This window comes from Poromitra crassiceps, assembly GCF_964638095.1.
Source record: "Poromitra crassiceps genome assembly, chromosome: 28".
In the NCBI taxonomy this organism is placed as follows: domain Eukaryota; kingdom Metazoa; phylum Chordata; class Actinopteri; order Beryciformes; family Melamphaidae; genus Poromitra; species Poromitra crassiceps.
In genome coordinates, this window is record NC_139651.1 from 6,162,529 (window position 1) to 6,190,083 (window position 27,555).

Sequence of the window (27,555 nt, forward strand, 5' to 3'; positions counted from 1 at the left end):
GGAGTGCGCTGCCGGGAACCCGACGGAGTGCGTGCATCACCTCCAGTCTCCACCCTATAAATGTGCGCACGGAGAGTACTCGCTTTCATTGAATCCGCCATTGACAATAAAAAAAAGACGTTTGTATGTCAAAAGGTCCAATAAACAAAGAATTTGACTTTTCTGGCAATTAGCCTACTTCACGGTTGTATTGTAATTGTAATACCTACTATTTGTGACTCATAATGTGTAGCTACATTTATGGATTTGTAACGGGTGGATTTGAAATCCAGGATTTCACCCCATATAAAGTTGTCAGCATGTCAGCAGGTGGATTTGGGTTGCCAGGTCCCGCCTACAGAAGGGGAGTGGTGCTGATCTCATGTGTAGGCGGCCAGCCAGCCAGCCAGCCAGTCAGACAGCAGAGTCAGTCAGTCCGCAGACAGCTCAGGCTGCAGCAGAGTCAGTCAGTCCGCAGACAGCCCAGGCTGCAGGAGGTCTGGTGAAAGTGGTGGAGCAGCTGTTTTGTGTTCGGGAGGGATCATGAGCGTAGCGGTGTCAGAGCGCTGCTTTCTGTCGGCGCTGCAGCCCCTCTCCTCGGGCTGCACAGCCTACGCGCTGCCCTCTGGCCCGGCCCAGGACCCGGGGGCCAAGGCTCGGAGGGTCCGGGAGCAGGTCCGAGCACGGCTGGCCGAAAAGTCCTCCTCCCTGTCCCGCTCCCTGCCCAGGCTGGACCACGGAGAGCTGGGCCTAGGGCCAACAGGTAGGCAGCCCACTTAATGGCTTTACTTTGTATTTTATTAATTTGATGATACTGTGCAACCTACAGTATCTATCTATCTCTCTCTCTCTCTATCTATCTATAATAGGATAAAACAAGAGAAAGCACAAAACTATTTTTTTGAGCATAATCATACTTTGTATTTTTTGTATCGCCTATCTAAAATAGCCCCAATTCTATAGGGACTTATAATGCATCTATGGTTCTCAACAATCAGTGTATAGTGACCTTATGATAGGTTTCTTTGTTATTTATTTTCTTTATTATTATTATTATTACTACATAATCTTCCATGGTACCCCCATAACATTCCATAATATAGTGTCTGTGGCAGGCAATAACGTTTATAATAGCCCGACATACTTATTAGCATTGTTTTAATTTCCTATGATATTACTGTCAAGTTCTTATTCCTACAGTACAGGGACATCCAGTATAGTAGGATATGTGCTGCTCAATAGTGTTTATAGCAGGGATACTCAACTTGCTTTGCCCGGGGGCCACTTTCATGATAGAAGTTAATAAACAATCAATATACATTTTTCTGTAGCGGATTGTAGGTCTTTGGGGTGTCAGCCGGAGTTTAGTCGGACAATGTTGTGCACACCGGATAGTTAGTTAGGTTAAGTACATACATAAGTGCCTGGGTAGCGAGCAGACGGCGGTATTTGACAATTTAGCAGCTAAATCATAGATTATTGAAAGATATTCCATATTCCAGACTGAAATGCTATATTTCTGGAGTATTGGCCAGAATGACATGAACATTTGGACACTTATTCAGCGGGGTATCTTGCATGTTGCGTTCAGGTGCACTTTTTTTTTTTGCAATTCCATCGCGGGCCACACAGGGGGCGCCCGGGGGCCGCATGTGGCCCGCGGGCCGCCAGTTGAGTATCACTGGTTTATAGTGATCTTATCTTATTTTATGGTACATTTTAATGTCCAGTCACTGTAATCTTCCTTAGCGATTTACATTGTGTTTGTGGTACTCAGAGTTTCCAGTGATCTTATTGTACTTTATGGTGGGTTGGTTTTATCTCATATACTGTATGCTGTGATCATAAATATTCCTATAGAAGTCGTATTCTTACTTATTTGTGTTCCTTGCTAAACTGGCCATAGATCTTTTTCATACAGACCTCCCAGAACATTTTCTTTTAAATCAAGTACTAGGTTTGGCTTCATGCCCAGCATTGCCCCCCTAAGCAGCTCATTAAACATTAACCCGTCAGATTTGGGAGGTTTACTTTAGTTGGACATGACATTCTCTCCCATTCAAAGAAAGACAGAAGGACAGCTAGCAGGCCGGGGTAGGCCTGCTTCTCTCTCTATAAACAGAGATCTGAGCGGTAGATATGCCCCTTCACTCTGTTTAAACTAACTGCCTGTAGGCCTATCCCAACCTTGAGGTCGCGACCCCAAGTGAGGTCGGGTCGCCTGGAATTTATATGGGTATATATTTCTCAGAATTCTGACTTTTTTCTTTCTTGCAAAAAAAAGAGAGCCAAAATTCAGAGGCAAAAAGTCAAGATTGCGAGAGAATAACAGTTGTGTTGTTTATTTTGATTTGATTTTAGTGAGTGGGAATAGATACAGTCGGTCGGTCACGTTACTTCAGGTAATGTGTGTGTGTGTGTGTGTGTGTGTGTGTGTGGGATGTGTGTGTGTGTGGGGTGTATGTGTGTGTGTGTGTGGCCGTGGGAAAAAATGGGAGGATTTCCGCCACGCGTCTATGACGAACAACGCCTGACTGTATGGGCTTCCATAGTATTCCCCTTATCGCAGTGTTTCCCAAACTATGGGTCGTCATGGCAACTCATTACCGTATATATGTTTTTTGTGAGTTTGGTTCCGCAGGGAGACACAAAATGTCACTTTTGGGTCCCAAGATGAAAATGTTTGGGAAGCCCTGCCTTAGCGTAATGCCCTTAGCGTGTTCTGCTCCAAAAATGCTAAGCACTGTCATCACAGACCAGGGGTGAGCTTTTCGCAAGCTTTCCCCTCTGAGAGAGGAATCCATACTCCTCCTCCTCCTCCTCTTATGGTATGGAGAGCAGGACCTGGAGATGATTTATGGAGAGATGGGAGATAAGTAGCTTCTGGTAGATCTTCCTCCATAGGTTGACTCACTTCACTCACTCACTCACTGCATATCTCTCTCACACTGAGCCAACACAGATCCCCTTAAAAAGGCTCACGAGCGCTACTTGGTACCAGAAATGTCATGACAACAGCTGCTCTTTGGACCGGATACAAGAATGTGTCAAAGAACCACAGCTAGTCCAAAGGCCCTCTAACCTTAAAAGCCTTTATTCTACATTGGCAGTCTGAAGACTATGTTGTTTAGCTCAAAGGAGCCTTTCACTGCCCCGAAACCCTTTGGTCAGGTTTAACCTTTCAGATGAGCAGTGTAAAATAAAGACTATCCCAACAGGTGTGTCTCTGGGTTTATTTTGTTTTTAGAGGATCCTATAAGTTAGATTCTTGATGTTTGATAATGCATAGCCTACCGTATTACTGTAGGTTTTATATAGAGAGCCGCAGGAATGAGTCCGGAAGTATACTTCCGGGTTCTTCAGAGGAAAAGTCTATGGGATTTAACATGGGGTTTCGCTTAAATGCATAAAATAAGGTCTGAGGTTAAAAAAAAGTTTATGGGAATGTGAATCTGGGTTCTGCATGATAATCTTCACAAACGTGAGTAAATGCATTTTTTTACGCATTTTTTATAAAACGCTTCAAAAGGCATAAAGGTTATTCACGTTTGTGAAAAGTATCATGCTGAACCCAAATTCGCATTTCCATAAACCTTTGTTAACCACAGACTTTTTTTTCTTTTTCTTTTGCTATTTAAGTATTTGTATTTGCAAGGTAGAGTACAGTCCACATTGGTTGCAATCAGACAATCAACAGACGTTATTTTAGGCATTTAAGTGAAATCCCTATTCTAATATTCTAAAGAACCAAATGGCGGCGATTTCTGGATAAAGCCTACAAAAATACATCATCCCTGCGGTGCTCTATTGTGTGTGGCATTAGTTCCTCTTCAGTGGAAACTCTCTCTTAAAGGATAAAGAAATTACTTCCTCAGAAATCATCATGACTAACTGGAGGCTGATGATGACTATCTGTTCAAAGGCATACTGTTTTCAGGTTGTCCATCTGTCCGTCCATCCATCCATCCATCCGTGCCATGCTCTTTGAAGTGATATCTCAGGAACGCATTGAGGGAATTTCTTCAAATTTGGATCAAACATCAACTTAGACTTGGAGACTTTGGTGGTCAAAGGTCAAAGTTCAAGGTCACTGTGACCTCATGTCCGTCCATTCCATCAAGGAAGGGGCCGGGTCTAGGGCATAGGGGCAATAGCTAGGGATAGGAAGGTCACAGAGAGCCGGGATTCGAGGGTTGGGTAGGGGGATGTGACTTTGTAATCCCAATTCAAGATATTAGACACAATTCAGTCAATTTGAACAAGCAAGCAATGTAAGGTGGACAAAAAAATAATGCAGATTGAAATAAATCTAGTCACAACCATTGTCATGCCAAGTGTGGAAAGACAGTGGTATGTACTCAGGAAATTCATCTTCAAATTCAGTCAGATGTCAAAAATCATGTGGGTTACGACGAGTGTAAGTGCAGCCTGTCTGATGAAACGCCCTCCTGTGGGTTACGGGTGTAAGTGCAGCCTGAAGCTGGTTGCCTGCTGCCTACCAGATGTGTGGGACATTCCCGTCTAATCTCTTTTTCACAGCATGTTATCAGAGCCACGCTATTTTAGACCACGGTAGGCCTGCTCTCACACTGACACACTGCTGCCTGCCACTGGAGGGCTTAACTGGAGTGAGCCAAGTAGAGTGGTGTGGTCCCAACATCACCCACCTACTGGTTTGGTTTGGTTTGGTTTTTTCAAACTGAAAATGGGAGGAGACACTGTGGAACGCGTCAAAGTTAGAAAAAAGCCACGCCCACTGTTGGGAAACCTGGATCGCCAATGCACAGGCAAAAGCGGCAGTCGGTGACACACTAAGGCGATTCGTCGGGGTCGGCCATGTCTGGGCGACTGTTGCTCTAGTATTGTAGTAGTGTCCCCAACTCCAATTTGAATGATCGGGTAAAGCGCAGCATGCCTGCGAGTTACACAGCTTTTCGCGGAGCTTACCAACAGATTTTCGATGCAAGTCGAAAGTCTGTCTCGAGAGATTCGCTTTGCACAGAAACAGCCAGTAGAAATACTGTAATGTTTTACTTTTACTTGAGTAAACAAGTTGAATCAGTACTTGTACTTTTACCAGTCTTATTTGCCAAGCAGCCCACATCTGGCTATATCTGAAGGAAGGAAGGAAGCTGACTGACAACCCTGAGCAAGTATCCAAAATGGCCGAGTCAAGGATGGAAGCTGACTGACTGACAACCCTCAAAATGCTGGCTTCAGCCCGATCGCACGTAAAACGGCATAGCTGTGGCCGAACGAAATTCTGCTCACACACGGACACTTCTCATTCTTATTAGTAGATAAACATGTCCGATAAGAATGCTTATGATAGCTTTTGTGCAGGACAGTACCAGACATGTCGTGACCCAGGGCGGGAAGGGGTCATGTCAGGATACTGTGAGACGAGCAGCTGGAGCTCACATGGTTTTGGGTTTGGGACAAATATGGAAAGTATGGAGTCAGAAGAACTTGGTGCTGACTGAGAGAGGGGCTTGGCTGCAGATCATCACCAGATGATGATGGCTCAGGGTAGAGGAGTGATGATCCACACTGACACTGCATCACATGATTCACTGAGATGCTTCTTGTTTTGCAATCAGAAGCCAGAGAGAAAACAAGCTATGGTCTCACAAGACTTAATTATAGTCATAAAAAGGGTGAGTGAAGTGGATTTGATTAAAAACATACTTCTCCTTCAAACAGCAGCACTTAGTTCCATATTTTGAATTTCTCATGGTATGCAACTGTAGGGCTGGGCAATCATTCAATGTTATTGTTTATCATCTTTCAGTGGAATCATAATTGTGATGATATGGTGATTTCGGGATATCATGACCAGAGATGTGACGGTATGAAAATTTCACATAACGATTATCGTGACCAAAATGATCACAGTTATCGTATTATAACGGTATTCGTAAATAAAATAGCTGAAAATGTTCAAAAAGTACTGAGAGACTCACTGAAATCATTTTACAACATTTTATATTGAAAACTCAGACGCAAAAAGGATTGATACACTCACTGAAATCATTTCTCCAAGGCTGCACGTTTGCATCTGGGAGACTGTTGCCAACTTTGGTTGATGATGGATAGTATTTACCATGTTTTTCAAAGCACTGTAATCATGGTAACACGGTAATCACGGTACCACAGTTTTAATGATAATGAAAATTTGAAACGGTACGGTTATCGTAAGGAATTTTATCACGGTTATCATTAAAACCGGTTATCGTTACAACTTACATCCCTAATCATGACACACAATTCTCTTGTCTAAATTGATAAGCCAATTTTACAATAAACTAAACTAAAATCAAGTATGATTTCTTTTTTGAAGGAATATTTCTTGAATATTTCTATTTTGTTTGACATCACGCCTACATTACCATTCAGTTCAACTGAATTTAGCTGTGATTTTGCATACGTGAGCCATATCGTGATATATTGACATGGGAATATTTCCATTGATATTGTTGTTATAGCAGAGTTGGATGCTGGCTACGCTAGTGCTAAAGCCCTCACTGAATTTCTGCCAGACGGGCTATGCTAAGTGCCAATAAATGTGTCTAAAGTGCTTCTAGCTTGAGTATACTAATCAACAAGTAAATGTTAGTAGAACCCTCGCAAAGGCTGTGCGAAGAGTGTGAGCGCACAGGGCCTCGCACCTCATAGGGAGGGTTGGGTACCGAAACCCGGTACCGATTTGGTGCTGGTACATTTACAACCGGTACTACCGGTATTGAATTGCAACCCTGATTTCGGTACCAGAGTGCCTCTGTGTACTAAATGTGCTGTACAAATAAAGTTGCCTTGCCGAAAAAAAGAAAAAGAAAAAAGACACAATTCCTTAATTACTTAATTAATCAGCAGTTATGCTCTCTATGCTAGTGTATATTAGGCATATGGGCGTATAGTTGAATCGCTTGGTTTGCCCAAGTAAAACTACTTCTATAAGCATTTTACCAAATGTCTATGGAAAAAGAAATGAAGTGGGTGTGACTTTGGCGCTCTATATATTGTAGTAGTTGTGTGTGACCTCTGACCTGGTGATGGCTGTGTTCAGGCATGCAGCCTCTCCTCCCTCCCTCCTTCCTTCCTGGACTGGATGATGTCTGTTGTTTTCTCTCTAACACACTCATTTGCAGTCCAACACTCGCCTCCCTCTGGTTACAGGCTATCAGCTCCCCTACAGTATATCAAGTTCCCTATGAGAGCCAAAGAAGTGAACGTCTCTTCCTGCCCTTCTCTGTGCACCAGCGTCTGAAAAAATATGAATGGTGGTGAACGGAGATGTACATTTTTTTTATTTTATCCCGTTTGAATTGTGCCACGTGGGTACACATATCATGTTTTTCAATGTAAAAGATAACTTTGCAAGTCAAGAAAGTCGCAGTTTGTGGTAAAACTGTGGCACTACAGTATAAGTTATAAATCAGAAAGACTACGCACAACCAGTCGCGTAAGTGACGTCTCTCCCGCCAGTCCATGTTGTTGACAGTGTTGGGGGTAACTCATTACAAAAGTTACTTATTACATGTAATATATTACTTTTAGCAGTAACTCAGTAATATAACTTATTACTTATAGGATTTCAGTAATATTATACCAGTTACTTTGTCAAGTAACTCAAGTTACAAATTGAATTACATTTGATTAAATCAAAGCACATATTTAAAAAAAGATACAATAATTTCCTAATCAAATTGTGTGTTTTTATGCAAATAACCACTACAGATGACAATAACAAAGGAAAATAATACAATTTAGAATTTTGGATTGTTTACACTGACTTCAAGGCGGTTTCAGTTTCAGGACAAACTGCGACTTTCTTGACATGCAGAGTTATCTTATAAATTGACAACAAATACATGTGTACCCCGTGCCACAATTCAAATGAGATCAAAAAAGTAGCATCTCTCTCCAATGAAACCCCATTGAATTTAATTGAAGTTGAGGATGAACTTGAAAAAAGAACCTAGTTTGAGCTTCATGTTCCTGTATTTTTTATTGCGTGGGAGAGATTATTATAAAAAAAAAAATTAGTACACTAATTTAGGTACTTTTTACTTCTACTCAAGTAATTTTACTTCTACTTACAACTTTCGTCAAAGTAACAGTACTTCTACTTGAGTACCGTAGATTTCTCTGTACTCTTTCCACCGCTGCGGTTGAGTACCGGTATGTTTAATCCCCATTCACTCTATTCCTAATTATGTTATTTTTCTTTGCTGCCGCCACAAACTCACTTTTATCTGATTGAATCCTTTATCTCTGTCCCCACAGACACACAGCTTTTTTTGCACGTGCACCAATGCATCCGTTTAATCTTTAGCCAAATTCTGTGCGAACATGCTGTCGGTCAGTGTCTCCCACAGAATCAGAATGCATTTGTGGTGGGTGGTGGCCGAGATCAAAGTCAAAGATAACACAACCTAAAAATATAAACAGTGGTTGCACTGTGTTTTGCTTGCTCTCATTAATCTCTTATTGAAATACTGGGTGTGCAACATGGAGGCTAACAATTTCCACATAGTTTAGTTGTTCAACTTAACTGACACATTAACTACATTTGGTCATCTACCGGTCATCTATCGGGTTTAAGTCCTGTGAAAGATAGATTGTGGTGGTCAGTGCTGATATTGTGGCGCACTGCCACAAATGTCCCTGTCCGGTCTGACAATCGGAGGAAGGAGACCCTGCTGCTACCTGCCACCCCCGCGCTAGCTCACTCCACTGTCCCTCCAGGGGAAGTTAGTCTTGCTGAGGGATGCCGGTAGGTTAGTTTCAGTTCAGCTGGAGATCAGCTAGATTTTTTTTTATGTTATAGGTCAGGCTAAGATTTAGGATTAGATAAGAGTAGGTTAGGATCATTTAGGTTAGGCTGTGGATTATCTAGATTCCCCCGTTTTTTTGTTTTTGTTTGTTTGTTTATTTGCACATAAACAAACCAGAGAATATTCACATTTAAGAAGCTAGAATCAGAGAACTTTGACTTTTTCTTAAAACATTACTCAAACCAATTAATCAATTATCAAAATAGTTGGCGATTCATTTAATAGTTGATCAAATAAACAATTAATCGCTGCAGCTCCAATTGTCTATAAAGTGCAGTATACAGTCTAAACTCAATGTTACTGTAAATATGATCGGATACGGATGCAGCCTTCTGTCCGTAATAGTCTGTAAGAAAGGTGTCTCTTTTCACTGCCACAACATGATCTGATGATGATAACATGATCTCTCTCTCCCTGTCTAGACTACAAGACCTTCCACCCCACGCATGGCTTCAGTTCCAGATCCATGATCCACACACCCAGCCGGATCCTGGCTGTGAGTACCGCCTGCTGTTCATATATTACACACCAAGAAACCCTTTTAACGCCATTGATGATGGGCCTCATCACACCCTCATCATTCCTACCATGCCTCCTCATCGTGCTCCTCCTCATCCTCATCGCTCATCGCTCAATTCTCCCGTGCCTCGATTTGCCCTCGAAGTCTCGCCCGCTCATTTGGCATGCGCTTTCGCTCATGCGCAGTTGAGCGATTTTTTATATTAGTAGGATCGCACCCTTAATGGAATAAATTCCCAGAAAATGTAATAAGATCATATTGCAACTGGTCATTATTACTTACCAATGGGTGTAACATATTTCTAATTATATAATAATAATTTTGACTAATAATGTAACAGCTTGTACAAGTAAGAGCTAAAAATGCATTACAACACATATCAACTAATAATGCTCAGGGCCCAGTTGCACAAAACACCTTGGGTTAAGATTTCCCTTAGTGTCAGAGTTAAGGTGTCCATAAAATAGAATCGGCTGCACAAAACACCTTAAATCTTCTCCTTAAGGTTAAACATTTTAACGAAAACATAAGCACAAGATTTAAGGGTGTTTTGTGCAGCCGATTCTATTTTATGGACACCTTAACTCTGACTCTAAGGGAAATATTAACCTAAGGTGCTTTGTGCAACTGCGCCCTGGTTGATATCATAAATGTGATGTGATACATTTTTGTATGACATAATCTTGAAAATGGCATTATCAGTAGAACTCAATATATAGGACATAATATGCATAACTCAAATATCTAAGTCACACTGGGGATGGGAGTGTCTTGAAATTCCAGTGAGTGGGGTGTTTTCCAAAACAGAGGGTGGGCCAGAAAGTGAGTTGTGAAAGCCAGAATTCTCAGAAATAAGCCAAGTCATCGTTGATTCCCGTGCTGCTTATAGCATCGAGCTCATTTGCACAATATTAAAACTGTTTTCTCGTCACATGGTGGTTTTGTCCACCCTGCCATATGCACGAATGGAGGTGAACTGTTTGCCTTGTGAAATCACCTGTGGAGTTTTCATGTTCTCCCTCTCTTCAATTCTTTCAGTCTAAAGACCGAAGCCGATTGGAGACTCTTGCTGGATAAGAGATCTGTCCAGTGGGTGCTAGGAGGATATAACTTGACATTGCCAGATGGGGGCGGTAGCTAGGATAGGCTCCAGTAGCACCTGCTGACATTAAGAACAATGTCATGAGGAAAGAAAAATATAAACAGGACGTCTGTTGCTTTTAACCAGCCGCTCCGACAATGCAGAGGCCAAAGTGAGCTTCCTGAATACTAATGGAATCGAAAATGGAAGAAAATGTCCAGCGCATTTCCAACTCTAGAACTCTATAACTTATGATCTGTCCCTATGAAAGCTGTTTTAATGTAGTTAAGTGGCCAACTTAAGTGGCCATTATTGAGACAGATTGGCTAGTGCCATGTTATGCCCTATGATCTTTTGATTGTATTCTTATTCTGTTGTGATATGTCAATGTATTATTTTGTCTTTCACTGAGCACCACAATGGAGATAAGTGTTTTAAGTAAGATAACTTTCTTGTGCTATGTGAAAAAATATGTGATTTTTTTAAATGTATTTTTATATTCTCTACTATCTAGAATTAGTCTAGACTTGATTTGCATAAACTTTGCATCATATGTCCCTAAGTCCCTCGACTAATAGGTTCGAAAAGTGTGTTTTGCATGAAGAGTTTCTGCTAGCTACCACACACATTGTGTAACTCTACCTTGCCAAAAATCACTATGAAAATTACTCCCCCCACATGGTACGGGTGGCCCAAATTTGGGGTCCTGGCTCATGGACTATTTATTTTCATTTGTCTCAGCTGTCTCCTTACCAGCCAATGTCACAACCTGTCACACATTAAGAGCCAACTCATCAATCTTGACATGTCCATGCGATATTTCACCAGAGCCCTCTAGAGTCGAGTTTAGATGCTTACACACCTCCTGAAGACAGCGTTACAGCTCCGTGTTTTGGATGGACCATTTTGCATAGTTTTCATTTATGTGGGGAAAATGACCTTAGCAAACAAACATGCTAACGTTAAACATGCCAAACACAAACAAGCCGTGGAAGCACAGAGGGGAACTGCTAACATATTCATGTTCCCCATGAGAGGTGTGTCGGAGGCTGAGCAAGTCAGCAAGGCAAATGACCATGCTAGTCACCAAGAATGTTTCCTTTTCATTTTTTGTGATGTACATTTTAGATGCTGGCTTTTGATCACATCTTTTGTACATTTTGTATGTTTGTTTAATTTAATTTTATCATTATTTTAATGTGAGCTATGAATTTAAGACTAATTTAAAAGTGATTTAATGATTATCTATTAATTTGTGGTGTAGGGTTATATGGGGCCTGGGGGGGGAGGGCGTTGAGGGTAGGCCATTCAGCGATACGCAAGAAAATCGCTCCCTCTTTTTTACAGCCCAATGTTGGCAACTATGATTTACAGGTTCGAAGAAATTATATTCTAACTCCCACCCCTCCCTTGCAGGTTCCCACAGTACCCCTCCCTTCCTCTGGCTTCTCCTCTCGCTCCGCCATGGAAACTGGCTACAGGGTGAACCAATCAGGAACCAACGTGCTCCAGAGCACCTACCAGACCAGCCAATCACAGTCCAGAAACAGACGCGCCAAGTCCCTTTGCCAGGGAGACCAGGGGGAGCTTCTTCTGTCTGTGCCGCTTCCTCCAGAGAACCCTGCTGACCTGACCCACAGCCCTGCCATGGGCAGCCTAAGGCGCAGCCTCAGTGGAACCTTGGCCCAGCAGGGAGGAGGGGGCTGGCAGGAGGAGGAGCTTACTTACCCGCCCAGCTATAGGGGCCCCTCTCACCGCACCATCAGCCGCATCACCAACCGCCAGCAGCAGCACTACCAGCAGCAGAACTCTGCCTGGGGTCACGAGGGCTGGGCGGGGCCCAGCCGGGGGGAGGGCTGGGGCGGGCAGTGGCAGCAGCACGTGTCGAGGACCGCCGCTGGTTTGGGGGCGGGGCAGTACAGCGCCCCCATGCAGCGAGCCGCCTCACTGCGCAGCATGAGGAGTGTGGGGAAGGGAGTGGACGTGATGGATGGAGGATCGACACACAGCAACGACCCACTGGGAGGGTGAGACACACCTTTCACTGACAATAACTGAAAAAGAGGTACTTTCAAAAAGCCTCCTAAGTGATTGTGGCGTAATCGTGTGTGTGTGTGTGTGTGTGTGTGTGTGTGTGTGTGTGTGCGCGTGTGTGTGTGTGTGTGTGTGTGTGTGTGTGTCTGCGTGTGCGTGTGTGCGTGTGTGCGTGTGTGCGTGTGCGCGTGTGCGTGTGCATTTAGGATGCAGGGTCTGGACATGGCTGCAGCAGTCAGATATCTCTCCGAGTCAGACATCGGCATGCAGGTTCTGGGAGCTGCCTATATACAACACCAGTGTTACCATAGCAACGATGCCAAAAACCAGGTAAAAAAAAAAAAGCTACTTAATGTGTTCTAGTGTTTGTAATTGTTGGTTGTGGATGTTTATATTACCTCCATTTGCTCTACTCTTATTCTTATCTCTTACTTTGATGTATCCTATTACTGGGGAAATGAAACATGGGAGGGGGGGGACTGGGGTAAATAGTGTGATCCTCCCATGCACTACGTCCTGCTGGTGAAACTCCTCACTGTCAGGTGGAAAGGAGCGGCTGGCGACTGCACATGTATCAGAGGAAGCATGTGCTAGTCTGTAGGGATGTAGGGATGTCATGTGGGCGTGTCTTCAGTCATTAATGGGACTCTAACATGTAAACGGGAAGATGAATGGAATATTCTAGAAGCACCTCAATGAAAATATTCTCTTATTTAGAATAAGGTCAATAGTAGTGGGATTATTTGCACTCCATGTAAACGTAGTCTATCTATCTATCACTGCAGGTGCGAGCTCTGCGGGGCGTGCCGGCTCTGGTCCACCTTTTCTCCAGTGAGAACCTAGAGCTGCAGCGTTACTCCACTGGCGCCGTGCGGAACCTCATCTACGAAAGTACCGACAACAAGGGGGCGCTCATACACGCCGGCGGAGTGGCGCGTCTTGTCAGCATCCTCAACACACCCGACGACGAGCTCCGCAAGAACATCACAGGTACCAACCAACCCTGGATCTGAGTTTCACTCGAGAATTTTTAGAAACCACTGCTCGTGGCATTTAAAATCACAGTAGAAATCTTCTTGGTATCAGAACTGAAGTTGTCGGAGTTTAAGCCGAGACAGTTTCAGAGCGAGATGGCTCAACTGCCAGTCAACTAGCAGCAGGTCCTGAGTCTATTTGAGTCAATGGGAGAAGTGAATTTGATCACGGATTATGACTGATTCTTTCACTCCATAGTCAATCAGAATTAATGTGTAGCACCCCCACTGTGGCTGCAGGTATCCTGTGGAATCTGTCTTCCAGAGACAACCTGAAGGAGGCGCTGTCCAGAGAGGCTTTAGCAGAGCTGACAGACAGAGTGCTCATCCCTCTGTGCAGTAGCATCCAGCACAGCCCTTCTGAGAAGGACATCTTCTACAACACCACCGGCTGCCTCAGGTAACATCAAGACCTGTCTGAGCCTACTGACCTACCTCAGGTAACACCCAGACCTGTCTGAGCCTACCTCAGGTAACACCCAGACCTGTCTGAGCCTACCTCAGGTAACACCCAGACCTGTCGGAGCCTACCTCAGGTAACACCCAGACCTGTCTGAGCCTACCTCAGGTAACACCCAGACCTGTCTGAGCCTACCTCAGGTAACACCCAGACCTGTCTGAGCCTACCTCAGGTAACACCCAGACCTGTCTGACTGAGTCTACTACTGACCTCAGGTAACATCAAGACCTGCCGCTGCCGGATTTCCGCTCCCGGCTTAAGAAGCTCGGTCATTGGCTCCGACCATGTCAATCAGAGCGGCTTCCGCTCCCTCCTCCGTGTGTGTGGCTGTAAATAGTGCCCTACCGCCTCAGTGAAAACAACAACGCTAACTAGCTAGCAAGCTAACGGCAGAAACCTACACGCTAGCTCGTTGCTACACGCTGAAAACGGCAAGTTGGATTGTTTGAAACTATTTTCCAAGGGCACTGCCGCTAAGCGCCGCCCATCGCAATCCCACTATGGAGACCTGCGGCGCCAGACTCCTCGGACGGAAGGGAGAGGAGGCTGGCCAGCGAGACTGACCTCAAGTAACATCAAGACGTGTGAACTTACTGACCTCAAGTAACATCAAGACGTGTGAACTTACTGACCTCAAGTAACATCAAGACATGTGTGAGCCTACTGACTGAGCCTACTGGGGGAAGGGGGGGGGGGGGGGGGGGGGTGGTCACTGGTCATGATAAGTTAAGTTAAGTTATCCTTTATTTATCCCCCTGGGAAAATTCATCCTCTGCATGTGACCCATCCTCTACTAGGAACCTTCCTAGAACTAGGAGCAGTGAGCAGCCGCAGTGCAGCGCCCGGAGACCAACTCCAGTTCTTTTTGCCATTGCCATGGTCAGGGGCACTGACAAGAGTATTAACCCTAACATACATGTCTTTGATGGTGGGAGGAAACCGGAGCACCCGGAGAAAACCCACACGAACAAGGGGAGAATATGCAAACTCCACACAGAAAGGACCTGGGACGGACCGGGGTTCGAACCCGGGACCTTCTTGCTGTGAGGCAACAGTGCTAACCACTGAGCCTCCTTATTTGTGGAGGTTTTTGTGTCTGGTTCAAGAGCCGGATACCAATACCACAATACCAGAATGTTGATTTCATCACCAACACTAAGTTTACCAGTAACAATAATAACATCTAAAAAATTCAACACTACTATCTGAGCTGACCTTTCTCCGCTCTACCTCCAGAAGAGAGGATCACTTATCATGTGAAGGCAGCTTGAGACAGAGCTGTGATGCCAAAACATACAGCTCATGTTCGTATTTCTGTGTGTGTGTGTGTGTGTGTGTGTGTGTGTGTGTGTGTGTGTGTGTGTGTGCGTAGGAATTTGAGCTCGGTGAATGAGAGGACGAGGCAGAAGATGAGAGAGATGCGTGGCTTGGTAGATTCTCTCATAGCCTACATTCAGAACGCACTACAGGAGGACAAGGCAGATGACAAGGTAAGTCCTACCTTCAGAGTCTGTCACCTTTTTAAATAGGGACGATCGACCGCCCCTAGTTGCCGTCAGGGTCGATCATTCTGATTATTGTTACCGATGGTTATTTATGACTTGTCCACCTCCACCTCGCTCTTCTTACACCTGCAACCCTCCTCCCTCTGTCTGCTGTCTCCAGGGGTTGGAGAATTCTCTGTGTGTCCTGAGGAATCTGTCCTACCAGCTTTTCATGGAGCTTCCTCCCTCCATCTGTCACCGTTTGGAGGGGCCGAGCAGGGCCTCTGCCTCCAGGGAGAGCCAGGCCATCGGCTGCTTCACCCTGAACTCCAAGAACACCAAAGAGGTACGACACAGGACTCATGGACATCGCACACCTGCTCACACCTGCTCACAGGTGTAAATTTAAGCCGGTATATTGCTCCTGACCTCCATACACAGACAACCAGTCGCACACCCCCCCCCCCCCCACACACTTTTTCCCCTATGAAATTAGAGGCTCTCTTGTTTCTTTTGAGATCTTCTGTGTTTACATAGTCATAGAAGAAAATATTCTGTGGGTTTTGGGAGATTAGTCAAAATTATCAAAATCCTTGGCGGTGGCTGGTGACTTTTCCTTTGAAACTCTGGCGGGGAATGAGTTAAACATTTTAGATAGACAAAAGTAATCTTTCAGAAACTTTTTATTAGTGTAAACAGTGTTCTGTTTACTTTCATTAGTTGAGACTTGACGGTTCACCTGCACCAGAGAAATGGGAGTATTGGACATAATATGGACGGCAATGAGAAAATAGTTGCCCTCCCCCTCAGTAAGAGAGATAGCGGCCTGGCAGGTACCGAGTAGACCCGACCCGAGCCCTGGCCCCCGGGCCCCAGGGAGGATCAGTTTGCATGCAACACAGAGCAGCAGCGGATCACATTACTCTATAGTAGAATAGCTGAATAGCATCCAGTGGGCTAATGGAGGCTAACATCAGGCCAGCGTTACATGTATGTTCTCAGACTATAGGAGTCAGGTAACCTCCTTTCACACATCCCTTGGCTCCTCTTCTGCTTCCCATACCTTTTCTCTCCATCTCTATTGTCACTGTTTCTCAGGATGAGATCAGGGCTGGCCGGAGGGAGGGACTGCTGCTCATTCGTTGGCTTGTCCATTTGTTCAAATTTAAAGCCCCATTATGTATTTTCCTCTACGTTTAGTGCGTTCAGATATCAGCCTTATTTGACTGTTTCTGCTTGTATTTTCGACTGTGCCTACTGCGCCTGTGTTTATAACTGATTTGCTAGGGGGGGGGCTCCAAATATCCCCAAATGTTCCCAATAACACAGGTGTCCTTTTCTCTCTCTCTCTCTCTCCTCCCCCTTCCACAGCAGCATAACCAGGATCTGTCCATTCTGTCAGAGGTGTCTCGCCAGCCGAAGGGCGTGGAGTGGCTGTGGCACCCTAAGGTGCTGGCGCTGTACAAGGCTGTTCTGCAGCACAATGAGAGCAGCAGCACCAGCCGCGAAGCTGCCATAGGAGCCCTGCAGAACATCACTGCAGGAGATGCCAGGGTAGGATCTCCAGTCATGAAGATGCACTGAAACACTGAAACTTGCTTCTCCCAGCCGCGCACAAATGGAGGTGGTTCACACCAGCATAACGCTAGTGAAAACATGCATGATTGGTGAACTCCCGAGTTGATGTCATGAGTTGGGATTTTGACGTCACCATCTTGGTTTTTTGGAGCTAGAAGCAGCTAGCGTGAGACTAGGGGTTTCCCTCAAAGCAGCACCGCCTGCTATTGGGGATCCAGAGTCTATTTCGGCGGCACGGGGCCGGAACTCTTATATTCACCGGTACAACAACAGAGCGGCACTGCGCGGAGGCGGAAGTCCCGGGCGGAATATTCGCGCTGTACAGGAAGCCTAAAAAAAAAAATCCGGCTGTCCCAGAGTCTACGTGCCGAAATAGACTCTGGGTTCCCAGATTGGGAATTCACAAATCAATGGGTGACGTCACAGTGGCTACATCCATATTTCCATATTTTTTTATACGAGCAAGGAATCAAAACAGTGTTTTCATGTTAACTGAGTTCATGTAAAGCCAGTACCAACTCATGTGGTCTCCTTGTTGCCAGTGGTCGTGGGTGCTGGTTGGAGTGGTGTTGGAGCAGGAGAGGATGCTGCCCATCCTTCTGGATCTTCTGGACAGCACCAGCGACATGGAGCTCAGGCCGCTGACCGGCCTGCTGAGGAATCTGGCCAGACACGCCCCGAACAAGAACCACATGGGTGAGACGCACAAACACCCCCTCAAGTGACCTCAAGTAACACACTTCTGATGAGGATTTTTTCAAAACGTTGGAAAAAGGAATGGGGGGATGAAATCCCTTAGGTCGTATGCTGAACCCGGAAGAGGGTGTGACTTTGGCACTCCATTACTTTCAAAATAGTCCAGTAAGACACTAACCTCCCTTCTTGGTCCGTGCAGCTAAGAGCGTGGTGAACGTGCTGGTGTCTAAGCTGCCTAGTGACGGCTTGCAGAAAGAGCCGTCCAGCGAGGTGGTGGTCAACATCTGTGGAGCCCTCAACCACCTGGTCACCAGCAGCTCTCTGGCAGCCCGGGACATCTCCTACTTCAACGGCCTGCCCAAGCTGCTGGGCATCAAGACCTCCCATGACAACAGGTAGGACTCACCGTTAAGCGTTAACCCTCTAAAGCCCATGGCTCACCAATCAAACGTTGTACAACAAACACAGATGTTTGGTGTGGCATGGCTGTCTGTCCTTGTTTGGAGATGTTTGTTCAGATTCCATGTCTTCAATCCTTTAGCCCATGGCACATTAGTCAAGCCGTTAAGCCGGCTTAACTCCTGACGTCCAGCCCAGTAACGGTCAGTGTAGTATACTGGGGAACTGAAGTCGACGTACCTATTTGTCCTTTTCTGCCCAAATAGGTGCAAAGTACTATAAAGGCCTGATATTGAACCCTGGACTAAACAAACAGCTGATAAGATGGCAGAAACTGAGTGTGCAGTGTGTGAAAACATACTGCACTACATGGCAATATCAGCATACTTCAAGCTACTGTCCACTAAAATCAACTGCTGATGTGTGTCTGTTGGTCTACATCTAGAATAATGTCCTTTTATTATCTATGTATCTACAGTATGTGTGAGTGTGCTGGCTGTCCGCAGCTAGTCTCGTACTGATCTCGAGATTTTGGGACGACTGCCTCGAGGTACTAGGCGACAGCTTCCCGGTCTGCACAGACAGACAGAGGCATAGGGCAGGCGTAGAGAGAGAGAGATGTATAATGTCTCGAGGTGTGGAGGACGATAGCGTTTCGTCGGTAATACACGCACGCACGACACATTCACACACACACACACACACACACACACACACACGCGCAGTTTAAGATACAAATGAATGGCAAATTCATTTCCTCATTGGCGAGGCTTTGGCACGCTATGGAGAGAGCGGCTTGAAACGCGCACAACACAGACGCATGCGCACACAGCACGGCTGGGCGTGCGCACAAACGCACAGGTCGGATTAGGCATAAAACTGCACTGCTTAGTAAAAAAAAAAAATTATGTTGAAACTCCCACATAATGACAGGCCTGACCCAGAGCCAAAATATGTTGACAACCCAGGAAGTTTTGATAATAACAGGAAGTTTGAGTTTTACATACTTGGAGAGAAATCCAGCTAATTGACTGAATCGTCTCTGATTATCACGTTACTAAAGTGCATGTAAATGTGCCAATCAGATTATTGCCATTAACTGATTATTCACCAGTTATCGGAGTGTTTATCATATAGTAATTGTGTTTGTCCCTCCTTGCCCTTGGTCTGGTATTTCCTGTCTGTTAGTCTGTGTTGTTTAAGCGTGTCATTCTCTCTTGGTTTAGCTCTGGAGCACTGAAGGCTGCCAAGGCTGCCTCCACCGTCCTCTGCAACATGTTCCAGTATAACAAGCTGCACAAAGACTACAAACTGGTGAGATCATTACCACTGGCACCAAGGGCCAGATGTTTTTAGCACCAGGACTCAGTCTTAACGCTAGTCTACTACTGTACCACTACTAACCCTAACCACTCAGTCCATCTTATCGCCAGTCTATTCTAATCTTGCCTAAATAGTAACTACGGTAGTCAGTCCATCTTAATGCTTGTCTAGTCTAAATACATATATTATATTCCAGTAGGTAATAGGCCAATATCCTCATGCAAAAATATTAGAATAATAATAGTGCCTTGTCATTTGCTCATTTGGAAATGTATGAATTTCTGTTTCTCTGACACAGTGAGTTTTGAAAGCCTGACTAAGCAAAAAATCTGACTAAGCAATTATTGAGACATTGAGGGGCCCTTTAGACGAGGACAGTTTCTGGAAGAAACGACACAATAGCGTTTCCTTCACACCTTTTCCTTCACACCTTCTCCCTGTTTACATGAGCGCTGTTGAATTTTTAAAACGCCGTAATGTACATGCCAGGTCGCTAGGTGGCAGTGTGATCACCTTATTCTTTGCCCATACAAGGATGCTTCTGCATGACGTCATTTCGTAATCGTCTTTCCGGTTTTAAACATGGAAGTAGAGTCCGCCTTCCGCAGTCATTTAGACTTGCCAAAAAGCTTTTTTCAAGCTAAAAAAAAACCCAAACTGTTTTAAAGTTTTAATATTTGTCGGGTGAGAATGTAACATATATGTGACCAGTTTATCAGAATAACGCCTATTGGAAATCTTTAACGAGCAGCGAGGACCGGGAGCACTGAGTGTGCTATCTGTCAAACCCTACTGTAGGCTACTGGCAGTGAGAAAACACTGTCGACGTGCTTTTGTAACTAACGTTAAATGCCGACCGGGTACAGCCATCGGCTCCTCACAGCAGTAACGTTATGAACATGTAACTGAAGTTGGCCGCAGTGTAGCTTAATTCTGAATGTTGCCAAACTTCATTCATACTGACGTTTTATTTTGAAAATGGTTGCCAACTCGCGCACGGCTATGGCGTAATCGCGTGTGTCGCGTGTGCAGACACGTCAGAGTTTCTGAAATGTGCCGTCTCAAAGCGATTACATGGAACGATCAGCGGGGGGGGGCGTATCAAAGAATTTCACTCTGGAAGGTGGTTTCAAAATGTGTCGTTTCCTAAGCCCAAATTCACCGTCGCCGTCTAAAAGGGAGGCATAACGATACAATAATTCCCCGTCACTGTAGGAAACCGTCCTCATGTAAAGTGCCCCTGAGTCAACAACCCTATCAACCCCTAATATGGTCATTTTGCACTATGGGACTGTACAAACATTGCTTATTGTCCCAATAAATAGACTCTAAGAACTGAAGTGTCATCGGTCAGAATGTGTCTGCTGGTACGTTGTGAACAAAGTCAAATAGGCATTAAGAACTGAAGTGTCATCGGTCAAAATGTGTCTGCTGGTACGTTGTGAACAAAGTTAAATAGGCATTAAGAACTGAAGTGTCATCGGTCAAAATGTGTCTGCTGGTACGTTGTGAACAAAGTTAAATAGGCATTAAGAACTGAAGTGTCATCTGTCAGAAAGTGTCTGCTGGTACGTTGTGAACAAAGTTAAATAGGCATTATGAACTGAAGTGTCATCTGTCAGAAAGTGTCTGCTGGTACGTTGTGAACAAAGTTAAATAGGCATTAAGAACTGAAGTGTCATCTGTCAGAATGTGTCTGCTGGTACGTTGTGAACAAAGTTAAATAGGCATTAAGAACTGAAGTGTCATCTGTCAGAAAGTGTCTGCTGGTACGTTGTGAATGAAGGTAAATAGGCATTAAGAACTGAAGTGTCATCTGTCAGAAAGTGTCTGCTGGTACGTTGTGAATGAAGGTAAATAGGCATTAAGAACTGAAGTGTCATCGGTCAGAATGTGTCTGCTGGTACGTTGTGAACAAAGGTGCGATCCTGAAATCTAAAGGGAGAGGAAAGTGTGTGGACGTCAGCAGAGCTGCTGTTGTTTTTACACATCTCTCACTTCTTGTCTCAGAGCAGCAGCTGGTTTTCTAGTTTTCATCTGCACACATCCGCTTTTTGTCCCAGCTGACCTCCACTCCTTCCCTCTTCTGGCTTCCTTCTCCTCCTTCTCCTCCCTTCTGTCCTCTGGCCTCCTTCTCTCCTCTCCCTTTTAACCCTGAAAAACAGTTTACTCATGCGTGGGCAGCTCAGTGTTAGTACTATCACCTCACAGCAATATTTGAACACTCTAAAAAAAGAATGCAAGGATTAAAAAAACAGTAAGAAATTGCGCCCCATCTTTGATTTCCCAACATGTGGTTTACATAATGCCAGAAATGCCAGAAAAGATTGAGACCTCCCCAAAGCCACGTAGAAGTTCATTAACTCCAAACTGTAATTGATATCAGCTACAGAGAAAATATGTTGCATTTGCTGAGCCAAGTGATTTCAAGAGAAGGCAGAGCCAGAGGCTAACCGGGTTAAAGACGACATGAAACGGGTGTCAGAGAGGGTCTGTGACAGACTGAAAAACAAACATTGCTCTCACTGAAAGTGCAGAGGCGGGACATAGCGTGTGGTGGATGATTTGATTTGACCGTTCTGGGGATTGGAGTTGATGTTGGCCAATCCTGGCGCTTGTATGGCATGTTCTGCACCCAAATGGAGTGGGATTCAGCGTGTTCTGCCCCTCCCCGAGTAGGATCCGCATAGAACCGGGCAGCTGGCTGCCTCTGTGCGGACTACTGTTTGCAAGCCGAGGCAAGAGTGCTGCCTGCGGCTTGGAGCGTCGACTAGCCGCGGTAAAGAGCCGCGGTAAATACGATATTCCTGTAATGCGAGTTTAACGAGACAGTTACAGTACATGTACTTTGCATTCTAAAATACATTAAATGAAGACATTACCGTTAGTTTTATTTTGTATGTTACAGACTTATTGGCCAAGTATATTAACAATTAGGGGCTAGAAAATTCCGCCCGGGTTACAGGCACTAGGCGGCCATCTTGCCTGCTCAGAATTTTCTCCTCGAAATTAAGATTGACAGCTGTCATGATATGCTGGGTGTCGTCAGTGATGACGTCAGCATACTGTAGATTACAGTTATGAATGAAATTCTGAAAAATGAACTTTTGATGTCAAAAATGCTCTCGCGCCCCCCTCGGTAGGGGGCATGGGTGTGGGCGGGTCCCCTCCTGTCCTGGCTGACCTTATAACACTATGTAGTCAAATTTGTGCTGGTGTTGTGACATGGGTGGAGTTTCCTGGCTCTGCCCTTTGAGCATAAGCCATGTCAAGGGACTCACTCCATTTGTGATCATAGAACTAGTGTTAAAATGCTTATCGTTATTGCATGTGGGTCCAATGGGATAGGAAAGTACTGTACAGTATATCTGTGCCAAATTTGGATCTTTTATCACAAAGAACGACAGGATAGCTATGCATGGCATGGGTTTGGACAGTTTGGCCTGGGTTTAGCCAGTGTTTGGCGTAGATTTGGCCTTGGTTTGGACAGTGTTTGGAGGGTTTTAGTGTTGACTGATGGCTCTCAGCCTGGAGGAATGTAGAGAATGTGGCAGGGGCCTTGTGGGGTGAAGAAGAATAAAGCTGGATTTGGCGAGGTGGGTTTGGCAGCAAGCCAACACCTTCCCGTACACTCCCCCCCCCCCCCCCCCCCCAACACACCCATGATTGGAGCTGACAGAGTAAACAAAGGCCATCTGTTTATCTGTCTGCTGGCTGGCCAGGGTCCGTTCCTGACCTCACACCACCTTTATAGAGAGTCCCAGTGAAATGTTCTATGGTCTCTCCTGATTTATTTATTTATTTATGGGATAATGCACACTGATGACATCACTGATGATGTCACAACTTTGCATCTTATGACATCACTGGTGGCATAATCAGTGATTTATGACCTCACTGATGACATCATCAGTGACGTCACTATGGCATCATCAGTGGGACAAAAATGGAAACAGACAGAGAACAAACATTACCCACATTGCCCCTTTTATAGACATAGATTAGGGCAATTAATCAGCCCTAATTACCTAATTAAAAAATCTGGCTCTGTTACGTCACCCACAGGGGGTGCTACACTTAACACATTCACTGCCAACAACGTGTAAACACGTTTTCAGAATCCAGCTGTTGACTGCCAACAACGTGTAAACACGTCCTTGGCATCGATTTTTTTTTTTTAACGGGGGGTTGTGCATCTAACCCTTTTACATATCTTATATAAGTATTGGACGTGTACAACGTGTACAACCCATTCCACCGACCCACTAAGTGGCGACAAGGAAGTAGGAAGGCAAGCAAAAAGCAGTGTGATCCATTTCCATTCTCATGAAAATGGATTGGCGGAGGCGCTTTCGTTTTCGCGTTGATTGCTGGCGGTGCGGGATTGCAAACTTGCATCGTGGATTGCGGATGGAGCACACTTTGAGGCACGCAGCGTAAATATGACCAGAGTCGCAGGGGCTTCATCGGAGCTCTCGGCCAGGGCTCCGGGAGGCGGGCGAGTCCAGCCGGGCTTCCTCGGGGAGCGGCCACGCAGACAGGCACAGCCAGGCACAGCGGCAGCGGGGCAGTGAGGCTGGTGACAAGCAGCAGGCCATTTTGCCTTGCAAAATAGCACCAAATTGGAAACAGCCATAAAAGGCTTTTAGAATGGGATTTTCAACCCATTCTTTTTTGTTTCTTTTTCGCTCTAATTTAGAGTAATTTAATTTCTATTCAGAAATTTATTTGAGAGGTCGAGAGTATGAGAAAGTGAATTTGCACAGGTAGGAAAGTGCTTGTTACACGGCGCTGCAGCCAAGAAGAACGCCCACGGAGGGAGGAGTTGAAGCAACTCTCCCTCTCGCTCTCTCCCTCTCTCTCTCTCTCGCTCTCTCTCTCTCCCTCCCTCCCTCTCTCTCTCTCTCTCTCTCTCCCTCTCCCCCCCTAGGATTAAACCTAGTGCGTCTCCCTCCCGAGAGGGAGGGAGAGAGAGAGAGAGGGAGGGAGAGCGAGAGGGAGGGAGAGAGAGAGAGAGAGAGAGAGAGAGAGGGAGGGAGAGCGAGAGGGAGGGAGAGAGAGAGCGAGAGGGGGAGGGAGAGAGAGAGAGAGAGCCAAAAATGAATGGTTAAAGTGACTGTTCTATCCAATTTCACAAAAAGCCGTTTATCTCTGAATATTTTTTCTGACGCTAAAACCATGCTGTATTCAACTGCTAATGCTTACATAACTACTAACTCTACAAACTAACTCTTTTAGACAGAGAAAGTACACATTCTATTAGTACTTTTGAGATATTGTATGTTCACAAAGTCCAAGCTGAAACGAATCCTCGGCTCTTGTAAAATGAGCCAGAATCCTCAAAAAACGGCTTGGCAGAAGCTACCTACAGCAAAAAAAAACGGCTGGCAGTCAATGTGTTAATGAAAGATTATGTATAGAATGGTGATGTTACCAGTGATGTCACTAGAGCACTCAATGATGTCATCAGCGAGTGATGTCATGAGTGAGTGATGTCATCAGTAATGATGTTAGCAGGTGACATCATCATTAGGTAACTATGGTTTTTATTAACAGTAAACTGGTTACTCTCTCCAGCGCTGGTACAACGCTAAACAGAGTGTGCTGATAATCTGGCTGCTTCTGTCCTACGAACTTTAATGAAGTGGCACTATGCCCGCAGCTACTGTGGATAACAGCGAAAAAACATGTGAGGTTTGGGCCAACAACCTGGACGAGGAGCTGAAGAGGATCCGACATGTCATCCGAAAATACAACTACATTGCTATGGACACAGAGTTCCCAGGTGTAGTTGCCCGACCCATCGGAGTGTTCAGAAGCAACACTGACTATCAGTACCAGTTGGTGCGCTGCAACGTGGATTTGCTCAAGATAATCCAGCTGGGCCTCACATTTATGAATGAACAGGGCGAATACCCGCCAGGAACAGCAACGTGGCAGTTCAATTTCAAGTTTAACCTCACAGAGGACATGTACGCACAGGGCTCCATCGAGCTCCTGACCACTTCGGGGATTCAGTTCGAGAAGCACGAGGACGAAGGCATCGAGACGCTGTACTTCGCCGAGCTGCTGACGACATCGGGAGTGGTGCTCTGCGAAGGTGTCAAGTGGCTCTGCTTCCACAGTGGCTATGACTTTGGATACCTGATCAAGATTCTGTCCAACGCTAACCTGCCCGAGGAGGAGGTGGATTTCTTCGAGGTCCTGCGCTTGTACTTTCCGGTCATCTACGACGTCAAGTACCTGATGAAAAGCTGTAAGAACCTCAAGGGTGGCCTGCAGGAAGTGACCGAGCAGCTGGAGCTGAAGCGGCTCGGACCTCAGCATCAGGCCGGCTCGGACTCTCGACTCACAGGCATGGCTTTCTTCAAGATGAGGGAGATGTTCTTTGAGGATCATATCGACGACGCAAAGTACTGTGGTCACTTGTACGGGCTGGGCTCTGGCTCTGCGTACGCCCAGAACGGCTAACAAGCAGGGGTCATCATGACGACACTCTGGAACTCTCCCACCCCCGCGGATCGTATCCCTCAAGTCGAGCTGTTGCAACTGGATAATAATAGATTCAAGATAACTTTATTGTCCGTCACAAAGCCCCCATTAAACTACACCTCAGAATGCTATTCCCTGGTCAGCACTACAGTTTCTTGTCTGATAATCAGAGGGGGAGTGTGTTTATGTGCACACCCAATATCCCACTATACTTGGGAATGAATACTCGGCTATACTGTTTTTGAGTTAGCTCATGATCCTGTTTATAATAATCTGAATAAGCTCCAATCACGTTGTAGTAAAAAACCTTGTGTGCTCGGTTCATCGTCTCCAGAGGCCCCACCGTAGAATTTTCACGTGCATATATGATGTGAGGTTCAATTAGTTTTGCACAGAAACAGCCGGGAGAAATACTTTTTTACTTTTATACTTGATTACATTTCAGAGCCTGTACTTTTTTTTTTTTAACTTTTACTTCAGTAAACAAGTTGAATGAGTAAATCTAATTTTACCGTGGTGCCAGTGTCGCTTGCAGTGTGGCTACACACAGCAATGTCAGGTGAGTTATGTGGAACGCAAAGGACAGAAATGTGATGTGCTTCATCACATGGCCTCTAGAGGGCGGCATTTACTAAGATTTTTGCCTGAGACTCCGTTGCTGTACCATGGCTGCAACACGCGAGTCAGAGGGTCGAACAAATCCGGTGGCGCAACGAAAGCGAGGGCCGACGCTCGCCGGCTGAGGTGGGATCCCGGTGGGCACTGTGGGATGTACAGGATCTGTGCTTGTTTACACAGTAACTGTAATACTTAAGTATATACAAACATTGGGTGACATCATTTTATTAAATGATTAGCCAAAACAATGACATCATCTGTGTCCTTGTGTGACATTGTATTGTCTCTTTATGCCTTCCAGAAAGGATTTGCCAGACGAGACTTCACCGATGTCACCATCTAGTGTCACACTGTGATGGATTCAGATGTGCTGACCGCAGGATGGAGACTGCTGCGTGGAAGAGAAGAGAAGAGAAGAGAAATGTAGCCTAACTTTGGAGCGTCGTTTAGCCGCCTTCCCGACAGCATGGATGCTGTAGGTCATTGAGTTTCATATGATACCAGTCACTCTGGCTTTAAAACTAAGCCCGTAACAGCCTCTGAAAGATGGTAAACCTACGGAGATGTCCTACTATGAAATCAGGAGACTTAACGGGAGAACTTAGCAATCGGGAGCAAGGCAGGAGAAAGGGTTAAGAATAGGGAGAGCGTGGGGGAACATGGGGAGTGTTGTCAGGTCTGGAGCAGAGAGACAACAGAGGGCGCTAACGAGCAGACCGTCTGTTCAGGCGTCGTCTTCAGAGGACCATCTGATTGATGCTGTTTACAGGAGGAGGGAAATAACCCATGGACACACACACACACACACACACACACACACACACACACACACACACACACACACACACACACACACACACACACACACACACACACACACACACAATGGACTTGATCTGCTCTGTGTGGTGTAAAGCATCTGAAACAGTGTTTAGACTATCATGAGATAATAATAATAATAATGCTATTATTATTAATATTATTATTAAACTGGACCAGATCCTGTAAAAAAAAAGGTGG

General features: G+C 45.3%; 1 protein-coding gene and 1 pseudogene across 3 annotated transcripts; both read left to right on the forward strand.

Annotated features, from left to right (window-relative positions):
- The first annotated feature begins 509 nt into the window (after positions 1 to 509).
- LOC310799812 (plakophilin-3-like) lies at positions 510 to 27,330 on the forward strand. Of its 2 annotated transcripts, none has more exons than XM_083662429.1 (13): positions 510 to 742; positions 9,239 to 9,312; positions 11,834 to 12,444; positions 12,658 to 12,781; positions 13,237 to 13,441; positions 13,726 to 13,885; positions 15,318 to 15,435; positions 15,611 to 15,775; positions 16,801 to 16,983; positions 17,550 to 17,703; positions 17,903 to 18,098; positions 19,329 to 19,416; positions 26,837 to 27,330. In XM_083662429.1, exons 1-13 carry the CDS (start codon positions 523 to 525, stop codon positions 26,876 to 26,878), a joined length of 2,340 nt encoding a protein of 779 aa, XP_083518555.1. In that variant the 5' UTR covers positions 510 to 522; the 3' UTR covers positions 26,879 to 27,330. The 2 variants fall into 2 exon arrangements, with proteins under 2 accessions (XP_083518555.1, XP_083518556.1); XM_083662430.1 differs by having other exon boundaries at positions 16,804 to 16,983.
- Positions 25,075 to 25,896, forward strand: LOC310799876 (CCR4-NOT transcription complex subunit 7 pseudogene; annotated as a pseudogene). The gene has a single exon. The product of its transcript is annotated as a CCR4-NOT transcription complex subunit 7 pseudogene (transcript).
- Positions 27,331 to 27,555: the final 225 nt, after the last annotated feature.